At 40.2% G+C, this 27,996-nt stretch overlaps 1 protein-coding gene across 2 annotated transcripts; it reads left to right on the top strand.

Annotated features, from left to right (window-relative positions):
* The first annotated feature begins 59 nt into the window (after positions 1-59).
* On the top strand, positions 60-27,951 carry cunh1orf127 (chromosome unknown C1orf127 homolog). 2 transcript variants are annotated; one of them, XM_040047446.1, is made up of 12 exons: positions 60-164; positions 1,070-1,163; positions 1,244-1,326; positions 1,404-1,502; positions 1,593-1,717; positions 1,828-1,971; positions 2,068-2,106; positions 2,237-2,374; positions 2,462-2,546; positions 4,394-4,590; positions 4,727-4,844; positions 6,790-8,753. In XM_040047446.1, the coding sequence occupies exons 2-12, from the start codon at positions 1,132-1,134 to the stop codon at positions 7,293-7,295; spliced, it is 1,566 nt and encodes a 521-aa protein (XP_039903380.1). In that variant the 5' UTR covers positions 60-164; positions 1,070-1,131; the 3' UTR covers positions 7,296-8,753. The 2 variants fall into 2 exon arrangements, with proteins under 2 accessions (XP_039903380.1, XP_039903381.1); XM_040047447.1 differs by lacking the exon at positions 6,790-8,753 and adding exons at positions 13,654-13,687; positions 27,006-27,951 and having other exon boundaries at positions 124-1,163.
* Positions 27,952-27,996: the final 45 nt, after the last annotated feature.

Below are 27,996 nucleotides of genomic sequence, written 5' to 3' on the forward strand. Positions count from 1 at the left end.
TAATTTTTGACTATCAATTGCCAGTTACCGTTTGTGAATTTAAGTTAAACCTAATCTTCCTTATTATTTTACATTCATCAAGTGTCGTAACTTGTTTGTGCCAAGGATAAAGCTCCCGAGTTACCCTTTGAAGTCTCACAGGAAGCTAGGAGCCCAAACAAAAGGTGTGTAATGTTTTGAAGAAATTAAAAAAAAAGAAAAGCCCGACCGATGTTTTGGTAAGCCAGTATTATTGCCCGATATTGGTCAGTTGCAGAGACTAAAACTTCCGGTCTTCGTGGTAATTTTTAAAGCACATCACTGACGCAATAATAAACAATAGGAACCAAATCTAATCGTTTTCAATGTTAAGTAACTCTAACTGTATTTACAATTCGTTTTTTAGAATTTTTTTTGTTTAACTCCCTAACAATCTGTACATAAAACCCTGTACCCTGACATAAATGAATGAACAAAATGTTTTCGAGATGCATACAAACAGAATTTACAGGATAGAGGGAAATAGCTGCAGAAAATTAATAAAATATGTGCAAACATCCATGGAAATACAGTTTGTAAGGCAAACACTGAGCATGCACAATTCTTATGAGCTTGAAAGTCAACATTTGGTATGACAACCTTTATTCTGCAACACAGAATAAGCCAAAAAAAAAAATAAAATATGACGTTTTTTTGGCTAACAGCAGTTTGAGAATCAACTTGTCAGGGTAAAATACCATTTCTACCTGCTGAATTCAACCAATAAAATGATCATGTGTTTTTGCAACAGGATGCTAGTAACAAAGTGCCTAAAGACGCAATTTAATAGAAGGTAAAGTAAAGTGAGATTTTATTACAGGGGCAACAATCTCTGCATCGATGTCAAGAAAGCAATAAAGGTTAATAAAAGGAGGTCACTGGAAGTGTAAGGGGTAATTCATGATGGATGGCAAACACAAAAGGACACAATCCTGTAAAGTTTATTTTCACACATGCTCAAAACAGCAATTGTTCTTTTATTTTTAAGCTTTTTTTCTCACTTGCCTTTTAACAAAGCAAAGTAAACACACCTGTGCTTTAACCTATCCAGGCCAGTGACACCACCTCTCACCTACAAATAAGACTATTCACAGACGTTTCCATCACTTCACCATGGATCACATCAGAGTAGGCATCCTTGCTATGTGAGTAACAGAGATATGTATAAATGTTATATCTACATCGTCTTTCAAATATAAGCTGCATTCGATGCTCTTTTCTACAGTTTTTTGCAGTGTTTTATCACAAAGAGCGCATTTTTCATTCAGAAACAAGAATGGATTCAAACTTCTGCAGCAAGATTAACAGGTGAACATTTATTCACTTATGAGCTAAAGCTGTTATGTTCCTAGTGTTTGTGAGAAATCTACCTGCTGCAATTTCAGAAGATGTGGTTTGCTTTCCTGAATACATGGAGATGTGGATGCACAGTGTAAGAATTGAGGAGTTCAGGGTCTGGCTGTCGAGGGCGCTAAGTATCCAAGGTATATCTTTATGACAAGATAAATGACTTTAAAAAGCATTCATTTAATGTTGAGCATGTAATTTCTGAACCACTGCTTGCTTTTCACAAGCCAACCTTGCATCTCTGGACCACCTGAATCTCCAGCTGTCTGCCTGTGGATTCTCACTGCAAAACGACCCCGACGATAACTACGTTTTTAGAGTCAGCTACACCGGGTGTTTTGTTCGGCAACAGGTTTGGCATTCTTTTCTGAAATATGCAATCCATATCTACAACCTCAAATCTTTTAGCCTTGCACTTGGGCTTGGTGGTGATAATGATCTGTGTTTATATTGACTTTTCAGAATGGCTTTAATGTCTTAACATTAAATTTGGTGCGGAGGATGAATCGATTTGGAAGCCAGCATCACAGTTTCACGATGAAGTGCCCTGTGATGTCTGTGGTGCAAAGCAGAGAGCAAATCCACTGTGACCCTGAATATGTTCAGGTAACAATGAACATTTTGCCACATTTCAACCTAACTGTATTTATATATTAGGATTGGTTTGCTTTGTTACTAGAAATAATTTGTGTGTGCCCTCAGGTGATCAGAGAAATTCCCTATGGAAACTGGGATAATGAGGTAGTAATTACATTCAGTGCCTGGAATTCTGATTACCTTCTAAATGATCACAATTTTGTCTGTAGATGTTTAATGTTTGGAAAGCAAGTCTAACTTTTTGTTTGTATTTATTGTCTGATTTTTGCTGCAGCTGCAGTGGTCGCTGTGTCTGGACGATCACCTCCTTGTAGCTCTGGAAGATGCCAGCTTGATTCAGATGAACATTGATGTGAATGTAACAGACATAAGAGTTCAGGGCAGGAGGAGGGAGATCTTAAGGCCTGTCAAAGTGAGACTTCACACAGCATTATGCCACCTAGTGACTATTGTTAGTATTACAACTGAAATGTACTCGATTACTGTTTGGTTAATACAGATAATGGAAAATGAAGGGGAATTTTTGGATTTGAAGCTGGTCAGAGAAAGATATGCCTACAGTATGGAAGCAACTTGTCCAAAAGGTGGGTAACAAGGACAGAATTGGAGCTGGAAGTTATTTTTCCTTTAAAAAAAAAAAAAAATTAACCAACAACAATAGTGAGTGTTTGAGTTTAATTAGAGCAGGGGTGTCAAACACAAGGCCTGGGGGCCAGAAGCAGCCTGGCACAGACTCCAGTCGGGCCCACTGGGTGGCTTTGGAAAATGTAAAAGAGGGCATAAATGTTGGACTTTTAACAGTATTTTCATCTGTGTTACAGCTTTTACGGTTCAACAGCTACAATTTTTCACTATCTATTATAGAAATGTAGTATGTTTTTTTGCAGTTTAAGAAGAAGGTTAATATTCTGTAAAATAACAAAAACCTGTCACTGTGCTGACCTTTACATCAGTAAAAATCACTTGGGCTATTTTTTGTTTAATGTTGATAAAAACATGTGGGGTGGGGACATTTGCTCTTTTTCTGTCTTCTAAAGAGAACGGATCAGTTATAAAAATGTTAAAAATACTTAAATGAAAAAGTCCTGAATCCAAAGCCAAAATATTCTTAACTCCAAAGTATTCACAATAGTTGTGTATGTGGTCATAGTTTGAACTAAAGCTACAAAGTTTCAGCTTGGTCCAGTGGATTCAAGGTCAGATCCAAAGGGTCAAATGTTCAACATTAACTGAACAAAGTAACATGATTTTAAACACGAGGATTGTTGCAGTCAATGACTGGGTAAAATCTAGAGCCCATGGAGCTCTCTAAGTGCTGTGTTTCCTCCAGTGAGATGCTAGGCCAGGTCTTCACTGCAGTCGCCTTCAGTTGCTGCTTGTTTGTGGGTCTTTCTGCCTTCAGTTTTGTATTTCTTAACTAAAAAACATGCTGCGTTGGGTTGAGATCAGGTGACTGACTTGACCATTGAAGAATATCAGATTTCTTTCCATTGAGAAACTCTTGGGTTACTTTGCATCATTATCAATCCACAGTTCGTCCTCATACTTCTATCAGGAGTCACATCATCAGAAAATACTCGTGATTCAGTGTCCGTGGCAGTCATACACATCCATACCAAAACACTGCCTCGACCTGTTACCTCTGATTCTGCACAATGTTCCGATTCTCATCATTCCGGTACAGGTTTACCAGAATGATGAGAATAGGAACAGTATGAGAAGTTTACCAAATCTTGATTTTTCCAGAACCATGCAGGCTTTTTTAGATGTTTTCTGACAAAGTCTAATCCAGACTTCTTCTTGAGGTTAACCAGTGGTTAGCACCTTGTTGTAAATCCTCTGTATTTACATTAATGACGGTTCCTCTTGATTGTGGACTTTAACAATGACAAGCTTACCTCTTTGAGACTCATTCCTGAGTTCATTAGATGTAATGAAGCTGCTTTTCTTTGAACAATGTAAATATATTGAACTTTTGTGGTCAACCACTTTAGTTGTCAGGCTCTTTGAACAATAAGGAAATAGGCCACGAAACGCTTTACCGGTCCACTGTCCGATAACTTTTGAGCATCTGAAAGTAGGAGACTGTATATAACAATGGCTGATTTCCAAAACATATTGTGCAATATTTTTGTTAAACCATTTGAAAGTTTGCACTTTACCCACATGGTGATTGTTTGGTTTATAATCCACTGTGATGGTGCAGAGAAGCAAAATTTAAAAAACACTTATGATTGTCCAAAAATGTATCAACCTCATCGTATATCTCATTATATATATATATATATATATATGTTAAAAAAATACAGAGCAAATGTGCAAATGTAATCAAATAGAAATTGGCAACAAGTGAAAATACTTATAAACAGATACATCAAATATAATTACTTGTTACTAACTAACCGCATTAACACATCTTATTTTATTTCAGTGAACGCATCCACGGCAGACAAGACTGTGCTGCACATCCTCAAACGCCGAATGGGTTTGACCAGAAGAGGCACCTATCACAATGAAGCACTGACACTCAGTGACCTGTCAGTTAACCAGACAGTTACTTTCACAGTGCATGAGACGAGTGAATTTGTAACTCTGTCCATTCCCACAGCCCAAATACTCCAGACAAAGGTTAGTGCTGAAACACAAACCTGTATGACTCCAAATAGTAGTGCATGGCTGTCAAAGCATACACTAACATGAGTAAACTGTGCGGCTTTGAGGATTCATTAAAGAGTAACACATCTAACCCAGGTTTATTTTACAGCCCTGCACAGATGACAACCGGCTCCTGCAGCCGTTCTACAGGGTGGATGCTGTGCTCACCTTCAGAGAGACAAATCACAAAATGCACTGGACCATGGAGAGCACGCTGCCATGCATAGGTGAGTTTTCTGCTGATGAGCACAGTAAAAACTAAAGAGGTGATCAATTATTGGATGTTTTCTTGACCATGGCATTTAATGTAGTCACACCAGGCACTTCTTGTTTGTTGCTCAGCCAGACGCTTAATGTTTCAATCCTGCTAATGAAAACACTGCAATATACACACATCAGACACTTTATTAGGTACACATTGTCTGTACAGGGTTGGATCCTCTTTTGGATGCCAGTCTAGGTTCATCTCTGACCCATGGCCCTACGCTCTCTCTTCACATTTCCCACTCTTCATTGCACCCCTCCAAAAGAATGTTTAAAAAATTAAATAAAAATAATATCACATAGCAATAATCAGTCATATCAATATCAATAGCACTCATTTTAAAATCCCTCCTTCAACAATTATTTTCAGTGGAACAATTTCTAGATATATCACAGTGTGATTGCACATTTTCAGCATATGAGTGTTAAAAATGTTTCAATCCTTTAAAAAAACACCAAGAAAAACTACTCACCCATCACCACTTCATCTTTCGAGCCACCGAAGTCTGAAGTCCTGGCTGTATATTCATCCTGCTCTCTTCTCTCCTTCTTCTTTTAAGGACCACTTTTTTCCTTTGGCTCACTAAATATAATTTAAAATGCCGCTGCACTGATTTACTACTGTATAAGACACCTGCAGAAAATCAAATGGATAAATATTTAACATCAACAGCTTTTGCACACATTTTCCACGAATAACAGGGAGCAAGGTCAGGAAGTACAAGTCATATATTTGTTAGCATACCCCTCTGCTATCAGAACCCTTCAGAAAAGATGCCTCTTTGAATCAGTGGAGAGTAAAAATGATTGAGTAAATATTTGCAGCTAAAATGCAGTTCATGAGGAAACTATATACTGCATGCATACAGTTAGGCTTTGGGTCACAAGCTAGAACCAGGACTTGAACTTACAGTGTGACTTATAATCTGTCCACTTTAATGTTATGGTGTCACTGATTCTGTGTAATATAAATTGAGGGATGTGCTCGATTGATATCGGTGTTAGCTTCTCCTGCTTTCTGGTTCTGGGGCATTTATTTGGCTGCCGTGTTGAAAGTTTTGCCTTTGCAGCCACAGTTACCTGTTCTTAGCTGATAGGAGTGGCACTTCCTGTAGTTTTCTACTGCTGTAGCCCGTCTGCCTCGAGGTTTGAGGTGTTATGTGTTCAGAAGTGCTTTTCTGCATACCTAGGTTACAACCAACTGTTATTTGTCCATTCTTCTCTCTTTTTTGGACCATTCTGTGTAAACCCCATGAACATGAACATGAACATGAACAACTACGCCACGTTCAAAGTCACTTAAATCACATTCGTCCCCATTCTAATGATTTGGTTTGAACCTAATCAGGTCACACTAAAGATGGCTACACAGCTACATTCACTGGCTGATTAGATATTTGCTTTAACAAGCAGGTGTACTTAACAAAGTGCCTGGAGTGTATAGGGACACAACATGCTTCTGAAATTGGATCCAAGATATATATATATATTTTTTCAAAATATGTCGTAACAATGCAATAAAGAGATCTTAACTGGATGATTGGATGCATCCCTGTGGACAGTTATTGTGAGCCTGCAGTTCCACTTCTTATAGTGTTTTGTTAATATGAAAATGTTAAAACATGGGGAAAAAAAGATCCTTAATAGATATATTTTAAGATCTCTAAAATAGTTTTGTGTCAGTTAAGCTACTGCTGAGAATGTACAAATAATTGTTTTAAAAAAATGTGGCTTCAAATTTTCACATCGCACTCGTGTAACTTCATTATTAAACCTGTGTTTGCTGCATTGTCACAAATCATGTTTTTTCACAATCCCTGTAAGCCAGAATTCACTGCACCAGTCATTAAATTGTGGCATTGTTTTTGTTTAATCTCACCTTTGTTGAAATCACCATTATCTCCACAGCGGCACCTAAAAACACATCATCACATGTCACATCTTCTCCTGGCCCAAACAACATAAGCCCGTCCACACTCGACTCTACACGTGAGACTGTAACTACGGACGAGCCTTTGCCCGACCTCGTCACCACCCCAGAAGAAAACCTAAAAGAGAGAGATTCGTTCAAGCCTGCAAAGTTTCCCACAACTAACCTTCCTCACATGCTGAGAGAGGGCCGCAGTTTTAATATCCACGCTGACGAGATAATAAGGGACGATGTGTCTTCTTCACTGTTTGATAATGGCACCAGTATCGACATTAACACGAATACAACTAGTTTATTTGATTTTCTACATGCAGCTACAAATGTTTCTGTAGAGTCAGACTTGCTTACGTCAGCAGCCACAGCCCAAACACCACATATGTCTCTTACTACACTGGCTCAGCCTGATGAAGAGTACCAGGAACTCAACACAACCAGTAGGAATGAACAACAGCAAAAGGAGAAAAAACTGCAGTGGATTTGGTAGGATTAGATTTATTTATTTAGTTAAGTCAAATTATTCTTCAAGTAATATATCTTAATTACTTTAAGGCCTATTTTACTCCTTTTCCTTTTAAACCCAACTGGTACCACATACATCTGTTTGCAGTCATGAAAGGTGACGCAGTGGTCAGTGAAGGCTGATTATACAGTGCAAGCAGAATTACCGTCAGACCTCTGCCAGCTATTGCCTCAGGGTGGACATTATCCAGACTCAGACAAAGGCAGGCGTTAAATAAACACGTCTCTTTCCGAGCAGCAAAACAGGCTGATGAAGAGAAGACCTCGTGTTAGCTGATGCCACCTTTCAGAGCAACTTGAACTCAAATCACAGAAAGTCATAATAAAAGCTCACAGATTGCTTGTCAACGGTCATTCTAAGATTCTTAGATGGTAGAATCAATTTTATGTGTTAAAAACTGTTTTCTTTTCAACAACAGATCAAATTTAGCTTCTGATTTACTGTAATGTCAGCTGTAGCTGTCGCTCCCCTCGTTGCAGTACGCTAAACCAACAGCAGAGGGCACTCTCCAACATGTTTTCAGTAGACTCCTGATGGGTCACAGCCTGCCTCCAGATGCTCTTTTCCAAATTAAGCAGTTTGACTTTTTTTTTTTTAATTTTTGTTTTTTAAAGTAAACCTAGATTCAGTGCTAGTTGTTTTTGTGTGTGTGCACAATTAAATGAACTTTATTCATCATAAGATAACTCTTGAAAATCCAATATGCAGTATAGAAAGGGGGGGTTAAATTTATTCACTTGAGTGCTTTAAATGTAACACCCATACAGAATTACTGGTATAGATCAAAATAGCTGAAGAGGTTTCGTTTTTGTCCCACTGCTTTTTTTTTTTTTTCCACCTTTGTTATTGTGACCTCCCGGTATGCACCAAAGCGTCTCTAAATGATAACCGTGCGGTGTTGCGCAGTTACATGCATCATATACAACGGTCTGTGGGGCAGAAAATCTAAACTTCCTTGTGCCTTTGGTTCCCATCTGCTCAGTGAACTTATGAGCAGGAAATGGAATAAGTGGTGCAAAAAGCATGCCAACATCCCCGGTTCTTTCATGTGGCCTCTCTCGGCCATTAGCCTATCTGTATCGACTGTTAACTGTCTTTACAAAGTTAAAAATCCCTTTCATGTTTCACTGTTTCTTTTTTGTTTTAATTTCAGTCAGAGCATATGGTTTGCACATCTGGGATATGCTAAGCGTGGTGGCACCCCCCCACCCCCTCCCCCCAATACACACACACACACATATACACGCGAACACACACACACAGACTCTGTGAAGTGATCCATATATGGTCTTCATTGTTATTGCTCATAATCACTCATCATTATTATAAACAAGTTCTGTCATGATTGGTCGCTTTGAGTTTGCTGTCTGAAGATGCTTAATAGTGTGAACTTTCAGGATTATATATATATATATGTATATATATATATATATAAAACAAAACATGTGAGTAAAGTAGGCGAAAATTTCCCTCATTTAATACAGAAGTGTGAAACCTTACAGAGACATAAATTTACCATCTCTGACTATTCTGAGCCTCCTTGCATGACCGCTTGTCCACAATTTTTTAAGCAAGACACATGCTGTGGAGCAAATTCTTTATTTCTCCTTATTTGAGCTACAAAAATGACATTTTTCTAGTTCAGACCTTTAAAAGTGGGCCAGCAAGAAGACTGTGCAGCTTGTTCTGCATGACCACAAACAAGCAAACAGATGAGGGAATGTGATCAGTCTCGTCCCACTGCAGAACAACCACATTTTAATCCTGCATAATAGAACGAAAGTGGTAATCTAATGACATCAAAATGAAGTCAGAATTACTATTGTGAACAACTTTGAGTCATTAAATGCCACTTCAGCATCAGCTACCAGCTCTCAGGCAGACGGAGTTTCATGCCACTGGAGAGACACGGTGGGGGGAGGAGGGAGGGAGGAAGAGGGGGAGAGGAAGGCTATGTGTGGCTTTGAGTGGTTTGTTGGGCCTCTTCATCTCGCTCAGCGGGTAATTACAGAATCATGGGTCAACCACGCATGCAACCACGGTTACGTTGCACAGTAGCAGATGTGCTCATGACATTATCCAGCACCAGAGCAAAAAGGTAAATAAAAACAGATGCAGCTGGTTGCTACGGACCTTCGCCAAACTTGCGTACACCCCTAATTGTTCCCATGTGGGCCTGCTGAGCTGGAATAGTAAAAGGGGCGGGTATGCCCTGTTTAAAAATGCCCGTGTTTCTCGACAGGAGGAATTTATGAATGGGACAACGAGCCTGTGTGTGGTTCTGGTGGTGCGTGTGTTTATATTGTGTTAATGTGTTCGTCTGGCTTTGGGTTGTGGGGCAAAAATTAACAGTAAAAGTACATCCTTCTCCGAGGAGAGAGCCTTATTCCGTGTTCCAGGCCTTCTCTGAGCATCCCCGCTTGCTCGAACGCCTCCTGCTTCTTGATGTTTCCTCTGTCAGACCATGCCTGGATGCGAGTGCGTGACACTGCACAATGTCAGGGAGGTCCCTGGTTGGACATGAGCCAGGTGTGCTGCAGGCCAGATGAAAAACTGAGGAAGAGGCTCGATTTCAGAGAAATCCTGTCTCAGCTCGGATCCGATTCCCGTACTCAGCCTGCAGCGGAGGATAAGACCGGTGTTTGTCGGTACAGGTACAGGTGTATCTATCTAACCGCGAACGCAGGTTTGCAGTAAGAGCGTGTATACGTTTGGGTGTGGACTTGAAATTCCTGATTCGGAGGCCTGTTTCGATAATTCGACGAGGCCCGTTTGATGTTTCTTCTGTGTTACTCGCTTCTGAGCTGGAATGTGAGCTATCCTCTTTTCACCACAGACACACACCCACACTTACACGTCTTACACTGTGAAAACTGGCTGCCAACCGAGTGTGCCTCCTCTCCCTCTCTCATTAACCGCAACTGTCAGATCCTCCAGATGAGGAGCAATTAAACCAGATAATAAACACTCGCCATCAATTCCTGTTTGTTGATGTTGTTGTTGTTGATGTCGAGCTGGGGGCTCCTCTTCTGCCACCTCGTGCTAACTAGTACTTGAGTAACACACGAGAGCAGCAAGGGAAGAGTCCTTCATAACACCGAAAAGGCCTCTACCTGCTGCATGTATGGCAACACCGGCCTGATGATGATAATAAAAAAAAAGACAGTGAATGTTAACAATTAGATCCTAATCAGACACAGCTCACAGAGGCTGCTCTTTTATCCCCAGGCTTCACAGAAAAGGCAAACAAAGAGCTGCAAACTGTCAAGATAAAGGACTACTTGGGATTGGTCGTGTCTTAGGGCGTCTTAAAGGGCAGTAATCTTGCCGTGCACTGCTTCCTGAGACAACGTGCTGTAAAGACTCCCGTGTTTGCTCTTGTATTGGAGTGATAAGGCCGCTCTTCATCGCACCTTGCTTCTGATGAGGCTCGTCTACCCTGACTGTGAGAAGATGGAAAGTGTTGGATGGGTGTGTGTGGGAAGGGGTAGAGAGAATAGCCACGGAGGGTTTTTATTTTTAGATGGTGATTGGCTGATGACATAAAAAGCAGCAAACGTTCCAAGTAAAAGGCTTTGACCTGATATTTTTTGGGTAATTAAGGAACATCCTCAAATAAAGAGTTCCCTCGTTGTTGTTGTTTTATGCCGTTGAGATGAGAATCACCGATGGCGGCGTTTGAGCCGGGATTGTTCTAATGAGGTGAACTCTGTTTGACCCTGAGGAACAAGGCATAGGTGTATGTTCACTCGTCATTGTTTAGCTTGTGGAAAAAATAGAGCCTAAGATGGTTTTCCACTTAAAATTTGAAGGCTGGATAAAGCCTTCTTAGGAATTTAAAGACAATACCCTTTCTTCCAAAGGCTATAAAAACATGTATACAGCTGTACAAGGAGTTTCCTGACTCAAAGGCAAAATACAGTGTCAGATATTCCTATTACTAATCAGGATGCCGTGGCCATGGAAAAAAAATGTACAAGATGAAACTGTGGCCTGTTCAGAAAAAAAAAAAGATCTGATTTCCCTTTCTCTGTGGAAAAATGGATGTGGCCTCTTGTTTTGAAACCATATTTCCCTGAAAAACACTTTGAAAACTAAACAAAATTGACAGAGTCGGATTTATTGTCTCGTGCTCTTTTGTCTTTGACCACCAGTGTTTGTGCCTTTGCCATGGCAACACCAGGGCTATTTATCTTTACAGGCCTTTTACAATAACGTCCCTTTCCTGACCAAACAACAGAGGAAATATCAGGTCAAGCCTCTTCCTCCCTCTAATGATCAGGTCAATTCGGGCTCAGTATTTCAGAGGGCTCAGGCACAGTCGCATGTGCGTCCACACGCAGTCATGCTATTGATGAGAAACATACAGTTTGTGATTGGATTTCCGTCTTCTCGGCTGAGTTTATGTTTTTCTTAAACATGTTTTGTTCTCTAACATTAAAGGAAAAGGGAGGCGATGGCTTTCTATTTATTCCCCGGGCTCAGAAAGTTAGTTCAGCCAGAAACACTAGATGGAGACAGAGAAAACTGACTCCCAGGTTGGATTTTGGACCCTTTTGAGATTACAGCTCAGTGTGTTTGAAACACAGCACAAAGCACGTCCACATACAGTTTCCCCCCAGTCTTCTTGACTTCTTTTGGGCAAATAGTGTATGTTTTACGTATACATTTAACACTTCTCTCTCATGTCAGACACCCCTCCCCTCAGATCCTCTTAGTGCCATATTTTTCCTCTTTGCGTGATAAACCTAATAATCTCTTTTCACACGTAAAATGTGCTCTGTGCAGTCATCTGCAAACATCTTGCAAATCCTTGTGACTTGTATATACTCCAGTATACTTTAGCTGTCGGGGCCTGTCCCCTCTCTTTGCAATTACTCCTTTTAAGGAGCCGCTCTCGTGAAAGTTGCCTAGAGTATATGCAGACTACTTTCCTCAATCCACATAAACAGCACCAATAATAGAAGAAAGTGACAATCTGGATGAGGAGGAATGAGCATAAAAGCACGAGGTGTGCAGAGAGTGCATGTCACAATTAAATTACTTAATGGGTGAAAGTCCCACGATAGATCACATGTAATTTGCATCAAGAGTCACTGTAATAAAGACTTTTTAAAACTTACATTGAAATTCAATTAGAGTGTTGAATGCATAACCAAAGCCGTGAAAAATGAACTCATTGGGGGTCCCTTTTCATTACTGCCCTGAGGCAAAAGAGACCATTAATTTAATACATTCCATGTTTTTTCACATGAGCATTTTTAAGTTGGTGCACATTTCCATCCTAATGTATCTAATACAAAGAGAGAGCCTGCCAAAGACTGCATTATACAAGAGGCAAAGAACCCCCCCCTCATCTCCAGTTGTTACCTTGAGTAGTCAGACCACTTTCAATCAGTCAAGCTTGAAAAATGACCTGGCCCTAAAAAAAACAAAACAACAAAAGAAGAAATTATGATATTGTTTTATTGATTCACGGCGTGGTGAATATTCCTGTACCGCAGGTGCCGTCACGCAGAGGTGCCGAGCTCGACTGTAAACAGTTAAACGGCGAGCCTTAATTAAGATATTACTGTTTTATCTTAGAACAGTGGATCTGCACACTTCAGTCAACCACAAAGCCAAAACAAAACAGGGACCCCTTTCAGAAGTTCCACCCTTAAGAGGAGTGCTAATTAAAAGACTATTTCATTAACTGTTCCAGCTTGGTAAATATAAGTTTACCAGGGGTCAATAGACTTTACAACACATAATGATTTGGAATATAATTACTGTGTAAGGGGAGCCGTAAAAAAATGCCTTCAAAATAAAGCAAAGTTGTTTGTCAGTCTGAAGCTGACCCCCGCCGTGTCAGTCTAAGTTACCGGAGTTCAGAGGGCAGATCATGTTGGCTGTTGTCAGCGTGACGCACCAACAGTTTATCAGCCTCCTTTGTACCTTTCTATAGTACACATGGCTGCTATTTGGCGAGTGGCTGGGGAGCAACAGTAAACCACAGCCTCTACTTTTACTCAAGTCTCGTTGCAAATATGCGAGGCTATTCCAACACTGTCTGCTCTTCGGCACAGAATTTCACAGGAAATGCTCAAAACCTTTGAAATCACATTTAATCACACAGTCCTCACAATCTAGGAGTGCGAGGCTTTGAACTTTAGAGTGCATGCTAAATACTTAATTTAAAAAAAATGAACAAATGAGTTTGAATTGACCACTTTACATGTTTTTTTTGGTTATTAATGAAAATCACAGAAATTATAAAACAGTGGCTTTAAAGCAGTGCTGCAAGTGGAAAGTCATAAACACATATTTTTTTCTTTTTTAGGATAAAGATGAGAGTGACACTGGAGCCAATCTGGGTGAGTCCTTGTGAAAGCAGCAGAGACATGCATTATTCATAGAAAAACTGTGAATGTTAGTGCCTCTTTTCCTTGTTTCAGCACGCATTTTTTCCATTTGTCTTGCGATGCTAAATTTTTAACGTTTTCCCCACATCGCATTGATGTTGCATGTAATTAGTGACTTTGCAGCAAAATCACTCCTGACACCGCTGTGTTCGCAAATTAGAATACTTCAGATATGGAGGATTCAGCTGGGAGAGTGGGTCTGGGAGAAATATGCGAGTTGCCTAAATATTATATGCGCTTCCCCGGAAAAGTGACAAAATCATTTGAATTAACAGAAAAGATGCAAAAAGCTAATTGAAAACTCGTGGGTTATTTATACACGCGTTTAGAAAAAAAGCGCATGGTGTTTTCAGGAGCCGGATGTGTGCCCTCCGCCATCACGACACCGTATCCTGCGTGGAAAAAGAGCAGGAAACGCTGAAGTGCATATTTGATTTATTTATTTTCACCCAGACGGATACTCAGAGCTTTATACAGATTTTGCCATTTGGAGGCTGAAATAATGGATGGGGCGCTCATCCATTTTTAATTCCTCCATGTTGTGTGAAGGGTAAACATGTTGTTTGAGATGTCTTTTCTCTGCTGAACTGTGTTTTCTCATTATGAGACTGTGTATAGGGAGCAAAAACTAGTCACGAAAGTGCTTAAAGTGCGTCGCGACAAGTCATTGAAGGTGATTTTCGAATAATGCTCAGTCCCAAAAGCCACTTATGTCTGCATAGCCAAAAAATAATAGAAAAAAAAAGAGATGCCAGTGGTCCTCCTTGTTACATCACACACCAAGTGTGCAAAATCCCCACCTACCCCTTCCAAAATAATATTTAGGGTGATTTTCCTTTAATACATTCGAAATATTCACTGATCTAAAGACAGGGATCTATGCTGACAGACCTTGCACCCATGGGAAGTTATTCTGTGACTAATACAGCGCAATGGTTTTCAGTTTGGACCCAGACACCAGCCCACAGATCCACTGATAATTTGGAATCATTTTTAATAAGTCGTAATTACACAGAGGGTCTGATTGTGCTCTGCAGCCCTTGAAAATGAAATATGTTACATGGGGGCCTGATGGTAAAGGATATTGCTTGCCGTTCATACATAATTGAGAGATCTTGAATGTCAAACCAGTGGGAGAAAATGCAACAGAAGCAACAGAACACCTCACCACAAAACTACACAGCATCGTCTCTACTCTGAGCCAGCCAGCAGAGAGGAACATGTGTTATGTGGTGTACCAAACTGCCCGGAGGAGGTGTACATTGACAGGTTCTGTATTCAAGAGTGCTTTCCCAAATTGCTGCGCTTTATTTACACCTACTTTCTTTCCCGCGTCTTAAATAGAGGAAAAGGACATATTTTTTACCAGTTCGTGCTCCACATAATAAACGTTAACTATATATTAGCATGAGAAGAACTCCCTCCCCACCACCACCTTTTTTTTTTTTATTGCATTTAAAATTAAAAGAGGATGTTTACTTGATGAGAAATGTGAGTGTCTTTTGTCTGCCTTGTTTCCCTTCCGGTCTCTTTGTCTGTGTGGCTGATGGGCAGGAGGAAGAGAGTTGTCTCTAAACAGATAACCTGACTTTGTTAGTAAATGAAATACACAGGAGCTCAGGATGGGAGCTCTTTATTTCCTCCTCTTCTTCATAGATAAATGACTTGCTGTCTCCCGGGCAAAGAGCCATCTTTATATTTTTGACGTTTTTGTGTTTAATGTGTTGTAGATTTTATACGGCCCATCTTTATGCTCGGCATTTTTGCATTTTCTTTTAAAGCTCAAATGCAGTTATTGATGGCCCTGCCTCTAGTACATTATGCATTATTTGTTAGTAAGTACCATTTTTGCATATTGACTCTAACAAGAAAATGCATGTATGGAAATTCTAATATAAATTGACTTATATGTATAGGCTTAGACTGTGCCCACTAAGCTTTTCTGCAAATAATATATAGTCCTTTATGCTGCTAATCCTGAAGAGCAGTGCTAAAGACTGCCGACGTGAAGGAGAGAAAAAATAAAACCCAACCCGGACCTTTAGCTTTTAAAGACTTTTATCTTATATTACAGCAATGACAGCTTGCGCCTCTTTCTAAGGCTTTTATGCTTTGTTTCAAGAGGACCAGGAAGGGGGAAGAGAGATGTGTTAGGAGACAAAAGGTGATATTGATAAGGATGGAAGGTGCAGAGGAGTGTACTCCAGTGTAATGCAGCTTTATGATGCCCTTTTTCATTTAGCATGAATGGTTTTTATGATTCCATTTCTTGGGTGAACAGGGATGAAAGAGGGCTGAGGGTTTGAAACAGACAGAGGACACACAAGGATCACCCGAGAACGCTTTATCGTTTCGCTGTCAACACAAAAAAACGCTTTTACTTAAAATTGTCCCACCTACCCTCGCAACACAGACTCTTTAAAAGTGACATTCAAGGCAAAGAAAACACACACACACACACACATGAATGAATCTGGCTGTGAAATACACGTGTTTTCTTCCCAACAGCTCCTCTGTTGTAAAGCTGCTAATAAGCTGCTGCTGTATTCATCTCTTATTAGTATTTTGCACATTTTGGTTAAGCAACCCAGTTATTACCTCATTATCAGCCTTTATTTTCTGGAGAATGTAGGAAAAACAAATAAATTCAAAGTCGAATCTTCACATTTAACACACAGAGAACAATTCTGCTTTTAGTTTTGTCTTTTTGTGCAAATGCATTTTTGCCATGCTTTACCTTAAAATGACAAATATTTGCTGACAGTGAAAGAGTTGCACATTTTCATGGATCTAAAGGTACAGCAATGTGGATTTACATTCTTTCTAATAAAAGTCATCACATTTCTGTCACGCAGAGCAGAAAAAATGAAAAAAAGAAAAGAAAAAATAATAATTTCGGTGAGTTTATCTGCTAGAAAGCACCGCTGATTCTTTAACCGCTAGCCTTTCCTAGTTAGCAGTGGGCGAAAGACGTGGTACAGGACAGGTCCAATCCATCACAGAGGAAATTACGTTTTAAAATTTAAGTTGGGCAAACTCTAGTGATCATTTCCCAGAAGTCTGAAGTACTCAGATTTCAGTATTAAATTCAAACTGAAATTAAACCAAACACCAAATGTGTCATATTTGATACATGAGTTTTTGAGACCTTGAGTGATTTTTTTTAAACTCTAACTTCATCTCTAACTTCTCTTTATGTTTTTTTTTGTTTGTTTAAGATCAACTGTGAACTATAAATTGCACAAAAATGCCAGATGTTCAGAAAAAAAACACTCCAGTTTCAAAAAATGTGATTTTTCTGGCATTTCTTTCAGGGTTCGTGCTTTGCAAGGGTAAAATTGAACGTTTTCTAAAGCATTTCTTTTTGGGAAAATGTGAAGCGAGACTTGACAAGTGTCACCTTAAATGAGATTTCATAAAACTATAAATAAAACTGATAAAATAAAGATATTTGGTCTAAAACGCAAAATAAAACTGCCGACAGTGCACACATAAATTACTTGGGAAATACTGCACTCAAGCAAAGTAAAAAAATACCACAAAATACTCCTTCCTGAGAATCACGTGTAATTATTCGTGTATCAGGGTCACGTAAGTCCAGCTGTGTCATTTAACTGAAACAGGTTCTCCTTTTTCAAACTAACATTAGCTCTGAGCAATCCCAATCCCTCCTTCCATCCTCAGCAGTGTGGTGAACATGTGTCCTTCTGATACTTGCAGACCAAAGCTTTTAATTTTTCAGTGCAGCGCTTCCTCTTAGAGAGGGATAGAAAAGGGAAATTTTGGTTTCTTTGGCTGTTTTCCTGTAACATGTAATATTTCTGATCTTTTTTTTTTAAATGAGTGGTTAAATTTAAAATAAATAAATAAATACAGTATTTTTCTCTCACACCTAAAACTAAAAAAAGATATCTTGTTTTATGCTCCCCTACTCTGGGTGACGAGCAAAGCTGCCTCACGTTGTCACATCGCTGCCCAACAGGGTGACGCTGACTGATGCACACTGTTACATATTTATCCAGCCCACTCACTGGCACTGAGTTTAAACAGAACAGCTGATATGTTTCTAAAGTGGGAAATAAGGAAATTGGAACAATCCAGACTGACTGACTATCTGATAAAGCCGTACAAACCCCCTTAACCTTCGATATGAGTGGACCTTAAAGTAGAAACAGAGACCTGAAAAGGTTTTTAAAACATATTACAAGAATGCTTTGGATGGATGACTTCCTTCAGCCTTACTTACTCGTGTCCGCTCTTCGATCCTGATACCGATAGTACTGTTTAAAGCGTCCACTTACCAGGAACAGGGTGTCATTTTTCTGTCTCTCAATAAGGATCTGTGGTTTTATCCTCTGTGTCTAAGGCACATAAAGGCTTTATAAGGGTGCTTACAGAGAGACTCGAGCAGAATCAGGGTTTTTGAATCTGTTTAAATGATTTTAAAGGCGGGGCTGAAGGCTATGATTCTCTGATTTATTGCTTCCCCCTCTTAGTTCAGATTGATGTTTTGCTTTTCCATGCCTTCCTGCTTTTATGGCATCATCTTGTGTCCAGAGATGTGGCTCCTCCAATAAAGAGCCTTTTAACTCTGCTCACATTTCTATTAAAAAAGAAAACGGAGAAACAAAAGGAACTGTTTCGAAAACTTGTGACAATCTATTAAATCTGAGCGGTTTGGTGCACGCAAAGCGTGCGATATGAATGAAAAATGTGGCAGTTCCTCTCCTCTCAGCAACACAATGGAATATAAAAATAAACTACGCAGATATTTTATTACTGGTAGTACATTTATAATTCTCCTTGAGGCTTTCAGCAAGGGACAGCCAATCACAGGCTATTTTATGCTGCCGTATTAAGACTCGCGCAACAAGAAAATCCACTGAACCACAGTGTCCTCGTGTCATAAGTGTCACATTGGGCTGTTGTCTAAACAAAGACATGGCCTGGAAACAAGAAGGAGTTAGGGGGACAGGTTAGGCACAACGAGAGACATCCATTTTAATTAAATGTTACACAGTCCCACTCCCAGGCCCTAATACAAGTAGGCTTACTGCAAAGATCTCATTTAGGACAAACAAGATGACTGCATCTTTCTCTAACTATCACCCACAGCCGAGGAGCGCGCTGCGATACAGGGCTGTAAAATGACTGATGTTTGTAAAAAGCGACATTTCTGCCTAGTAAGCACTTCTACAGGGACGCTCCTGAGTTTTTATGTGCGGGTTCATAAACTCCCAGACTAATGCACCCTGACACTCTGTTTTGATATCATTACGGCATTATACCCATCCTTTTTTTGAGCGAAAAAACGCAAGTACTTAGAAAGTCGAAATTCATAAATAAATTTATGTCAAGCTGCACTTAATATTGATTTTGTTAGTGTACAGATTCAATAATAAGGTACCGAGTACATGAATATTTAAATATAATCTTCATTTCTGCATCTCCTAATGGCCTTTTCTCCTCTACACTCAATTTAAACACAATTTGGAAACTATAATGTATTGAAAATGACTGGAATTCAGCAATAAATCACTGCTGGGATACTGGGGGCCTTTTATAAGATAGTCCAATATTAGTTCCCAGAGGGATCGGCACAATTAGATTTCTGTTTTTTTAAACTTAGCAATTATTATTCCAGCTATGGTTTCACCGGAAATTATTGTCTCCCCTTTTCCAATTTCCATGCAGAAATGGAGCAAAGCCTAAATGGTCTGCAGGTTAACCGACAGAGGCCAAAGGTCAACCCCTGCACAGAGCATGCAAATGAAAGCCAGGGCGTTACTTTGTTTGTGCTGGAAACTCAGGGACCTGCGTAAAGTCAGTTATTGTTAACAGTTAATGGATAAAAGTAAAAGAAGAAGAGTGATGCGTCGTTCAAGGCAGAAGTCCAAGCTAGCGCAAATGAATGAAGAAAACCCTCTAATAGGCATGTGGAGCCACAGTGTGCGATCCATATGATGGCTATCAATAATTCATTCTTGGCTTTGGCCTTTTGGGAGGCATTAAGGTAATATGAAGAGCAGTCAGTCCAAATGGTTTGCAAATCCTTTTTAAGCAGGATACACAGTATCATTTACCTGATTTCTGCCACTAGCAGCTTTATAGGGAATCTAAGTGTTTTAGATAAGCACAATCAGAGACACTTGTGGTTCACTTTGTTTGAAAGATTAGAAGCAAGACGAATATGAAAACAGTTCAATCTTGCTCCTGGTGGTTACTTTGTTTTTAATGGATTAATGCATTAAAACATGATACGTGGCATTAAAAATAACAGATGCAAAATCAGAACTGATTAGGAGAAGCAGATCTAAAACACTGGGAGTTACTGTAATAGTTCATGGAATATGAATGGGACAGCTTGCTCGCAGAACATATGGAGTTCACACTCCATACTGGTAACTGCTGATAGTTTGTTTCTTGGAGCCTTCTCTGTAGTTTCTTCACCCCCGTCCATGTGTTTCTGCTTCCACAGGCACACTTTGTTGTCTCTGCTCGCCCTCAGGAAAAGAAGAAAAAGCACTGCTTCAGCAGTAATATTTGGCTTTTCTGAGTCATTTTGATTCGTCCCAGCATTTGGAAAGCCACATGTATGTGATTTGTTTTGGAGAAACAGGCTTCCATTCACAGACAAACTGTCAATTGATCTCATATGATAAATATTAGCTGAGGATTAACAGAATTTAATTGTTACCCAAAGTGGAGCCGAAGGGAAAGATTTTCTTGAAAAAGCTTTTCCGAGTAGCATTAACAGAGAACATGAGAGACGCACATAAGGAGGTTGTTATCATTTTTCTTTCTTTCGCGTGGAAGGAGCATGTATACAGTTCGGTCCAAAAGCACTTTGGCTCATCAGCTCAGCGATTACTCCGCACACACCGTATTATGTAAAGGTGGACTAGCAGTGGCGGCTAATGGCCTCCCTGCCTCTTTAAGTTATGGATGTAGCCTTTTGTGCTGCAGGGTCGCACATAAAGGCCTCTCTTTTTAATTCACAGTCACCCACGGTCAGGCTAAATGGCTGACACTGGAATTGGAGGCCTGTGTTTATACTGGTCGACACACACACACACACACGCACACACACTTAGTTTCAAAAATGGCTATTGACATTGACTGAAGAGCTTCAGCTGGATTCTCTGCAATGTTGCTTCAGTGTTAAAGATTTTAGTGAATGCTGTCAGTTTCACACGTGTATGATGAAGAGATTCCACGAGGAAATGAATGGAGTGAATTTCCCAAAAATATAATTGCGAACATGCAACAAAGAGCACATCTAGGGGTACATCTCATGATGTACTACTTGCTCGTAAAAAGCTGCCAGTTAAAGTACTTTGCACAACGGTGTTTAAGCTTGTATTTCTCTGTTATTTATGTTTTCATTCGCAGTCACCCCTTGAAATTAAAGACTGCGCATTAAATTTTATGATTGCTTCTGTAAATTACAGGGAAATTTAAAAGATATCTACAGTAAATGCGCAGGTTGTTGCTGGCTGCGGATACATACATGAGCATGCTAATAACGGAGCCGAAGCTCGCCGTTCAGCGTTGTATAACATGCACAGAGTGCAGGCGCTGTTAGTGGCCGTTCATGTTCATTCTGTCTGGGACTTCAACCCCGATTACAAAATGTTGCAGAAACCTGATCTGTGCATTTCTGAGCAGCCCACATTTCTACCCCCCTCTTTCCTTGAGTAGATTATTAAAAATTGATCAGTCTTTGTAATGTAATAATTTCTGTCTGTTTTCATATTTTAATCCTGTTTTAAGGAAAACACGATACATTAATCAAATATGACAGAACATACTCTTAATGTAATCATGCAGGGGAATATGAATTGCAAATGCCTCGGCACCACCCTCCTCCAGCACCAAATGTACTTCCATTAATGTTACAAAATAAAATAATCATGACCATTTTAAATAGAAATCAACTACATGGAAAGCGACGGAATATTTGAGAAACGGAGTTTGCGCGAAATGGCAAAATGCAGGGGCTTTTCATCAAAAGGCAGCGGCGTAATGCTGTGAACAAGCGCCGGTGCCTTTGGGACAGCAACTCAAGACAAATGCAAGGCGACGCACGCTTCGCCAGGCCCCATTTCCTCACTGATCGAGATGGAACACAAGTTTTCTGTGTCAAGAACAAAGATTCTTCTTAGCTGAGATGATTCTTGACTAATGGTACATCATCACTTTCTGCGCTGTCCTTGTTCAAGAGATTGACAGGTTGGGCCCTGGGAGCCCCAAATGCACTGCAGAGATTATCCACTCTGTCTCTGCAGCTTCTTTTTTATGATGTTTTTATATATTAAGACGCACAACTTCCCAAAAAAAAAAAGATGAAAAAGCACTCGATAATTGAACAAACAACTGGTGCCCGTGAGTTTCAGAGGGCTGGAAATTAGCGCACTGATGACATCCTGCAATAAATGCAATACATTATGAACATCTAGGCGCCACTGCAGATCTGCGCAGGATCGCATTTATGGACTTAAATATCTCATCAGCATTTAGAAGTTTTCCTTAAAGAGATTGGGAAGGAGCATTCCAGAGACATTCTCTCGAAATGGAGAGGCACCTTTCAAAACAAGTCAATATTCAGCACAGAAGAAAGAGGTCCTAATTAGATTCATTTGCCTCTTGGATCAATGTTTTCCTAGGGATGTGAGTTATAAAGTCAGAGTGGAGCATAAATAATCAAAAACAAATAAAGATGTGTGTTTGGAGAAATATGGCTGATGGTGCTCATAAAAGCTCAGCCCGGCATGCAAAAGCGGGATGAATATTTAAAGATGGGAATGAAAGAAAATAGCTCAGGTAGGAAAAAAAAAAGGCGGTTTCTAAAAAGGTCTGACCTTGGCCGGCAGAGTGGAGGAATCCTTTAGAGGGTACCTTGGCCATACTTAGCGAAAAGTAGATAATTTGTTAATGTCACGCACTTGTTGGAAATGGCAGATAAATGGATTTCAGCCATTATTTTCCGGCCTAAGTGAAGTGAAGGAGGAAACGTTGCGGAGAGGACAAACCCAGTTATGACTGATAAGTGTCTAAAAGCTAATGAAGGCTGGCTAGGCCAAGGTCAATGGCTGCTAGCGGGATGCTATGTGCTGCTCCGTTGTCCTGCTGCTTAAATATAGAGGAAATATACATTGAGCTTTTAACACCTTGAAACATAGGAGAGACTGGTATATGAAATATGGGCATGTAATGGCTTTTTAATGACGGCCTCCCAGCCCACCATTCTGGCCTGAGATTGGAAATCGGAGGTGAACCTTGATATCACTGCGCTAAGTGCTTGTAATGCACCGTAACTTCTGGCCATCCTGTTGAGTGAGACAGTTCAGGCCAGGAGATAAATGCCCCTGCACTGGACAGGGCCTTTTGCTGGCAGGAGGACACCGCACTCCCCGTGATCCCAGCCAGAGTTACTCATAAGTTCAAAACAGTGACAGCGCAGTCAGTGCGATTTTCAGACTGTAGCAGCTGAAGAATGAATTTATAAAAGTTTGTTCTTTTTTAGGATTAAAGGTTCAATCAGAGATGTAGTTTGAGCCTTCTACATGCTTTTAATTATATACTAAATCTTGAATAATTACATGTAAAAAGACTAATTGTTGTGCCCGTTCAGCTTAGACCCACCTGGAAACCACAGTGTGCACATCACTGGGTCTAGTAAAGGAGGGCAAATGTCATGTCAATACTAATAGAATATTTATCCAGTGAGGTCTGTTTATATAGTCTGCATAGGTAATGTGCTGCATACAAGCCATCTCTAACTTCACCACAGCTGGCCAGCAGTTTTTAAGCACGAGTGCTGCAACTGCACGGACCCGTCTGGTGAAAGTTCAGGATTTAAGGAATTAAGAGGAAAGATAAAAAAAACATTTAATGTAAAACATGACTTGTTCAAGTTTATAGTTTATAGAAGATACATTTTTTCTCTCATCCAGGTGCCTGAGCAGCACAGCGTATTGCAGGGATCGAGTTGTTACAAAAGCTGCTACAGTTTGGGAATAAGCTGACCCTTGGCTGGACTCTCAGTTTTGACGCCTATAATCCAATCATCTGAGTGAATAATTACAAAATAATAACACCGGTGCAACATCATCTTGGCTCCATCCAGTATAGTGGCTTCCCTTCCGCCACTCGTGTGCTTAATGTCCTCTAAAGACCCATATTACACCCCAATTAGATGGCACTCTTGTTTCCTTACATCAAGGGCTTGACTCTACTGGCTTGTCACCCTCCCTTGGCCTAATCAATTTCATTACTCCAGTTACAGCCCCAGCCCCGGGAAAGCTGTGCCCTTAAACTTCAGCTCCTGCTTCAATCGATCAATAGCTCGAGTCCCTGCCAAGGTTCCATTTAAAGTTCATTTATTTCAAGCCATCATATAAAACAAGACAGAGCATCGATGCAGCCCCACTTTGTTTTATTTGACTGAGGATTTCCACCATGACACTCAAATCCACTCCAGTTTACTCCAAAGGCTGTTGTGGGAACGGGCACCTGGTGGGATCACGATACGACCGAGCTTATTTACTTCCTGTTTTCCGACCCCGGTGATCTGAGTCACATGTGCACTTCTGCTCCATGTGCTGTAATAAAGGGAAATAAAGACCAAAGAGCCTTTATTTCCCTTAAATGACGTGAACCCAATTACAGTATTTTAAATTAGCAGCCCGAGCTTCGCCATTCGAAACTGCTGGAAGGAAAACAATTTAGCTGAGCACCACGAACAAACTCTGAAAGTGTAAGTGACTCTCTGTAAATAATCTGATGCATAAGCTCACAGAACTCGGTGCCTCTTCCACGCATTTTGTTTGCTGGAGTTCCCTATGGATCCTGCAAAGTTAAACATCCCATATATTCACCAGTTAATTAATCCGAGTGATTAGTGAAATATAGCTAGGTCTGTCTCCTCCATTACATACTCTATTTGTTAAGTCTATAGAGATGCCAAGCTTTGGTGTGCAATTATACAGTATACAGAATTAAGATCCTTAAATATTCATAAGGGTTATATAGCAGATGATCATGATTGTGAAACCCTGCATCTTCAGTCCTTCATTAACCAGACAACTTCATTATCATTCACAGCTTGACAAATCAGTGGCATGGTTTTGGAAATCTAATGAAGATAATTTGCTTTAGATATTGTGAATGAGGTCCCAATTTACATGAAAGTGGCCCCCAACATTGATTGAAGTGGTGTGTTTTACTTATTTTGCTGCTGGGATGCGTTGCAATGCCCCACTGTATCTCGCGGCTCACAGTCCCGCGCGCCTATTAGCTTGGCTCAGGAATTACCTCCAAATTTCAAATTAACAAAATTTCAGACAAGCAAAAATTAAGAGCTCAGGTTGCATGACAGGTGTCAGGACAAAGCTCAAGTGACTCTTGAGATTTTTGTTGATTCGGGCCAGCGGTGAGTCAAAGCTGATGGGTCAGCCGGAGCCAGACTCTCCAGACGTCCAGTCACCGCCACACGAGAGTGACTTCATAAGATGTCAGAGAGCATTTCACCTGCCGTTGTCACATCTCTCCCACAACTGCGTATTCCTGTGCCACTTATGAATTATGGATGGCCGGCGGAAACAAACCTATAGTGCAGATTCAAGCCTTTTATAAACTATTTAAATGCAGGTAGTTGTCATCTTTTTTGTGAGGGGGTTTGGAGAAAGTCTTGTGCTACATGTGCTCAGTCACACACATGCAAATGAAATCCTTTAAAATATTACTCTGCTGTACAGATTGATAGAAAGCCAAATTTGTCCTGGGAAAATGCAGACAAACATTCCTTTAAAATAATTACCTATACAGCTTGAAAAAAGGCCTTTGGCTCCCCTCACACCTCTGCATCCTTTAATTTAACAGATTAAGCAAGGCTAAGGGAAAGTAAAATGTGCTGTTATAACTCTTAATCCGGAGCGAAGGTGGCTTCAAATTTTCTAGGCTTAAAGGTACTTATTCCATGCGCATTTGCCTTAATCTTAATATGAAAAGCTATTAAATGAGTGTAAAATTAAAGGGTTCTGTGTGAAAAATTATAGCGATGACCTCAAGCTGCATGGGGTTTTAATAACAACTCTCTGTTTCATGTTGACCAGAGTTCCACTGTGGGCTTTTTCAGAGCGCCACTTTGATGGAGGAGGCTTGATTCAGTAGCATGTTTGGGTTTAAACCAAGAAAGGAAAAAAAAAAGGAAAGCTCTTTTGGTACAATGAGCATGTCAGCCTTGCCACACATGGCAAACCTTACAGCAGTAGGGGCTTGGCAGGGAGAGGCCCATCTCTGGGAGTGATTTCTTCCAAAGCTGGCCCAAATGAAAGCATCTTGTTTTAATCAGGGATTCTGGCTGCGATAGCTGCAGTGGGAGCAGCGAGGACTTGGCAGTCGGTTGCAATACAGGCTGTGGCACTCGTACAAAATACACAAATATTTCCACAGTAATTATGTGTCAAGTTAAACAAGCAATTGAGGGCTCGGGCTGAATGTGTTGGGGGGGGGGGTGCGAGGTGCTGCTGGGAGTGGTTGAGGGTGGGGTGCTGAGCAAAAGCGCACGGTGTGTTACTTGGATGCAGAGGATCGAGTGAGACCCCCAACAGGACAAATTAGGCCAAAAGACTTTGATACACTTCAGTTTTATTTGTTTTTTTTCTGCTCCAGGAAATGCAACAGACCTCACTGTAATTGTGAATACTCAGTGGATTGAGCAATAATCATGTGGTATTGCCACTTCTCGTTCCAGTGTAGGAAGGCGCTTTCAGCTCGCAAGATACAGTTCAAAGACTGGGTGGATGGCCAAAGGGACTAAGTAATTGTGAGATCAGTGACTAGTGCTTTTTTGTGGTTCCTGGTTTATATAGGCGCATTTGTAAATCTACATTGGCACCGAAACTCTGAAATGAAATATGATCGCTGTATGACTCTGTGATCTTATTAAAGCTGCTGGAAAGGCTGGAAATCGAGTATGAGAAGCAGAATCCCTGCACACCAGCTCAAGCAAAGGCAGCAGAAAGTAGTCCTGTCTTCTCTCGTGCTCGTACAATCCTCTGGATTTGTTGTTAAATAAGGTACAGCTGAATCAAATGAGATTGAAAATGTGAGGCTTTATAGTCTTAAGATTTCAGAAAATTAGCTTTTAAAAAAAAAATCTAAAATCTGCCCAACAACTGCTAAAAGAGCCTGACAAACAAAGCTGCTGAACTTCATTCACCTCTGTGCGTAAGAAATAGAAATTCTCTTCTTATCTGGTTTACAGCTTTTTGAAACTAAAAGAACCTGATGCCAGCACACAGTCCTCTCTCCCTGCACACAACAGATCGGACTACATCTGCAAGCCACCTTAAGAGTCGCTCCACCTGGCTGGGGGAGTCAGTTGCAGCCATTGTGTCGAGTTGACTTCCCTGTGACCTTCCACCTTGAAGAATCTCTCTGCGCTGAGTATCACTGTACCTGATTTAAAGCTGGCTAATCCAAACAGGAAACCAAACACTTGCCATTCAGCAAAAACAGAATTCCTCTCTTTGCAGATCGACACATCCGAGCGCCATCGGAAACAGACGTTTAAAGTAAAAGGATCCCGGGAAAAATATTGGAGAGATTTCTCCTAACCGCTTCATTCTGTGACTGGAAATAAATATGCACAGACGTCACTGATTAATATGTAAAAATAGCCTTAGTGAAAATAATATATTTAAATGAGAAAAAAATAACAAATATAAAAACTGATTGATTGACATTCAAATATTTAAATCCACATTCTTTGTTTAGGTATCCTCCAACTGTCTAACAGTTAAGTAGTCTTTGCAATTGTTGCTTTCATATGTTAAATTATTGGCCTGAATTAAAGTGGAGCATATGTTACAGCAGCTAAACAAATAACTAGATCCTCATTAGGGAGATTTCTAAACGTAACCTCTGAAATGTTAGCAACACATTTTTTTAGCTTTGGTTTTTGTGGGCTGATCTGATGGCGAATGTGAAGTCAGGATGTTCAAAGAAAGTACGGGCCTAAATAAGGAAGAAGAAGAAGAAACTTTATTGTCCCTTATGGGAAATTTGACTTTAAAACTTAGCAGAATTTGCACAATAACACCAACAGTTCCATCATAAATCAATAAAATAAGTTAATCAATACACATTTGTTTCTTGATACAACTCCGGCAAGCATTCGAGCACACGTTGGTGTGGCTTCAGAGCTTTTACATTGCTACTGCACTATTTCCTGTTTAGGAAAGTAGAGAGTCATG

This window comes from Simochromis diagramma, unplaced genomic scaffold, assembly GCF_900408965.1.
Source record: "Simochromis diagramma unplaced genomic scaffold, fSimDia1.1 OVJJ01000387.1, whole genome shotgun sequence".
Classification (NCBI taxonomy): Eukaryota; Metazoa; Chordata; class Actinopteri; order Cichliformes; family Cichlidae; genus Simochromis; species Simochromis diagramma.

Bases quoted from the DNA above. Each gene is read 5' to 3' on its own strand.
- cunh1orf127 (XM_040047446.1), top strand. From the start codon at position 1,132: ATGGATCACATCAGAGTAGGCATCCTTGCTAT. The intron at 1,164-1,243 runs GTGAGTAACAGA...TCTTTTCTACAG, and splicing joins AGAGTAGGCATCCTTGCTAT to TTTTTTGCAGTGTTTTATCA. The intron at 2,375-2,461 runs GTGAGACTTCAC...TGGTTAATACAG, and splicing joins AGATCTTAAGGCCTGTCAAA to ATAATGGAAAATGAAGGGGA.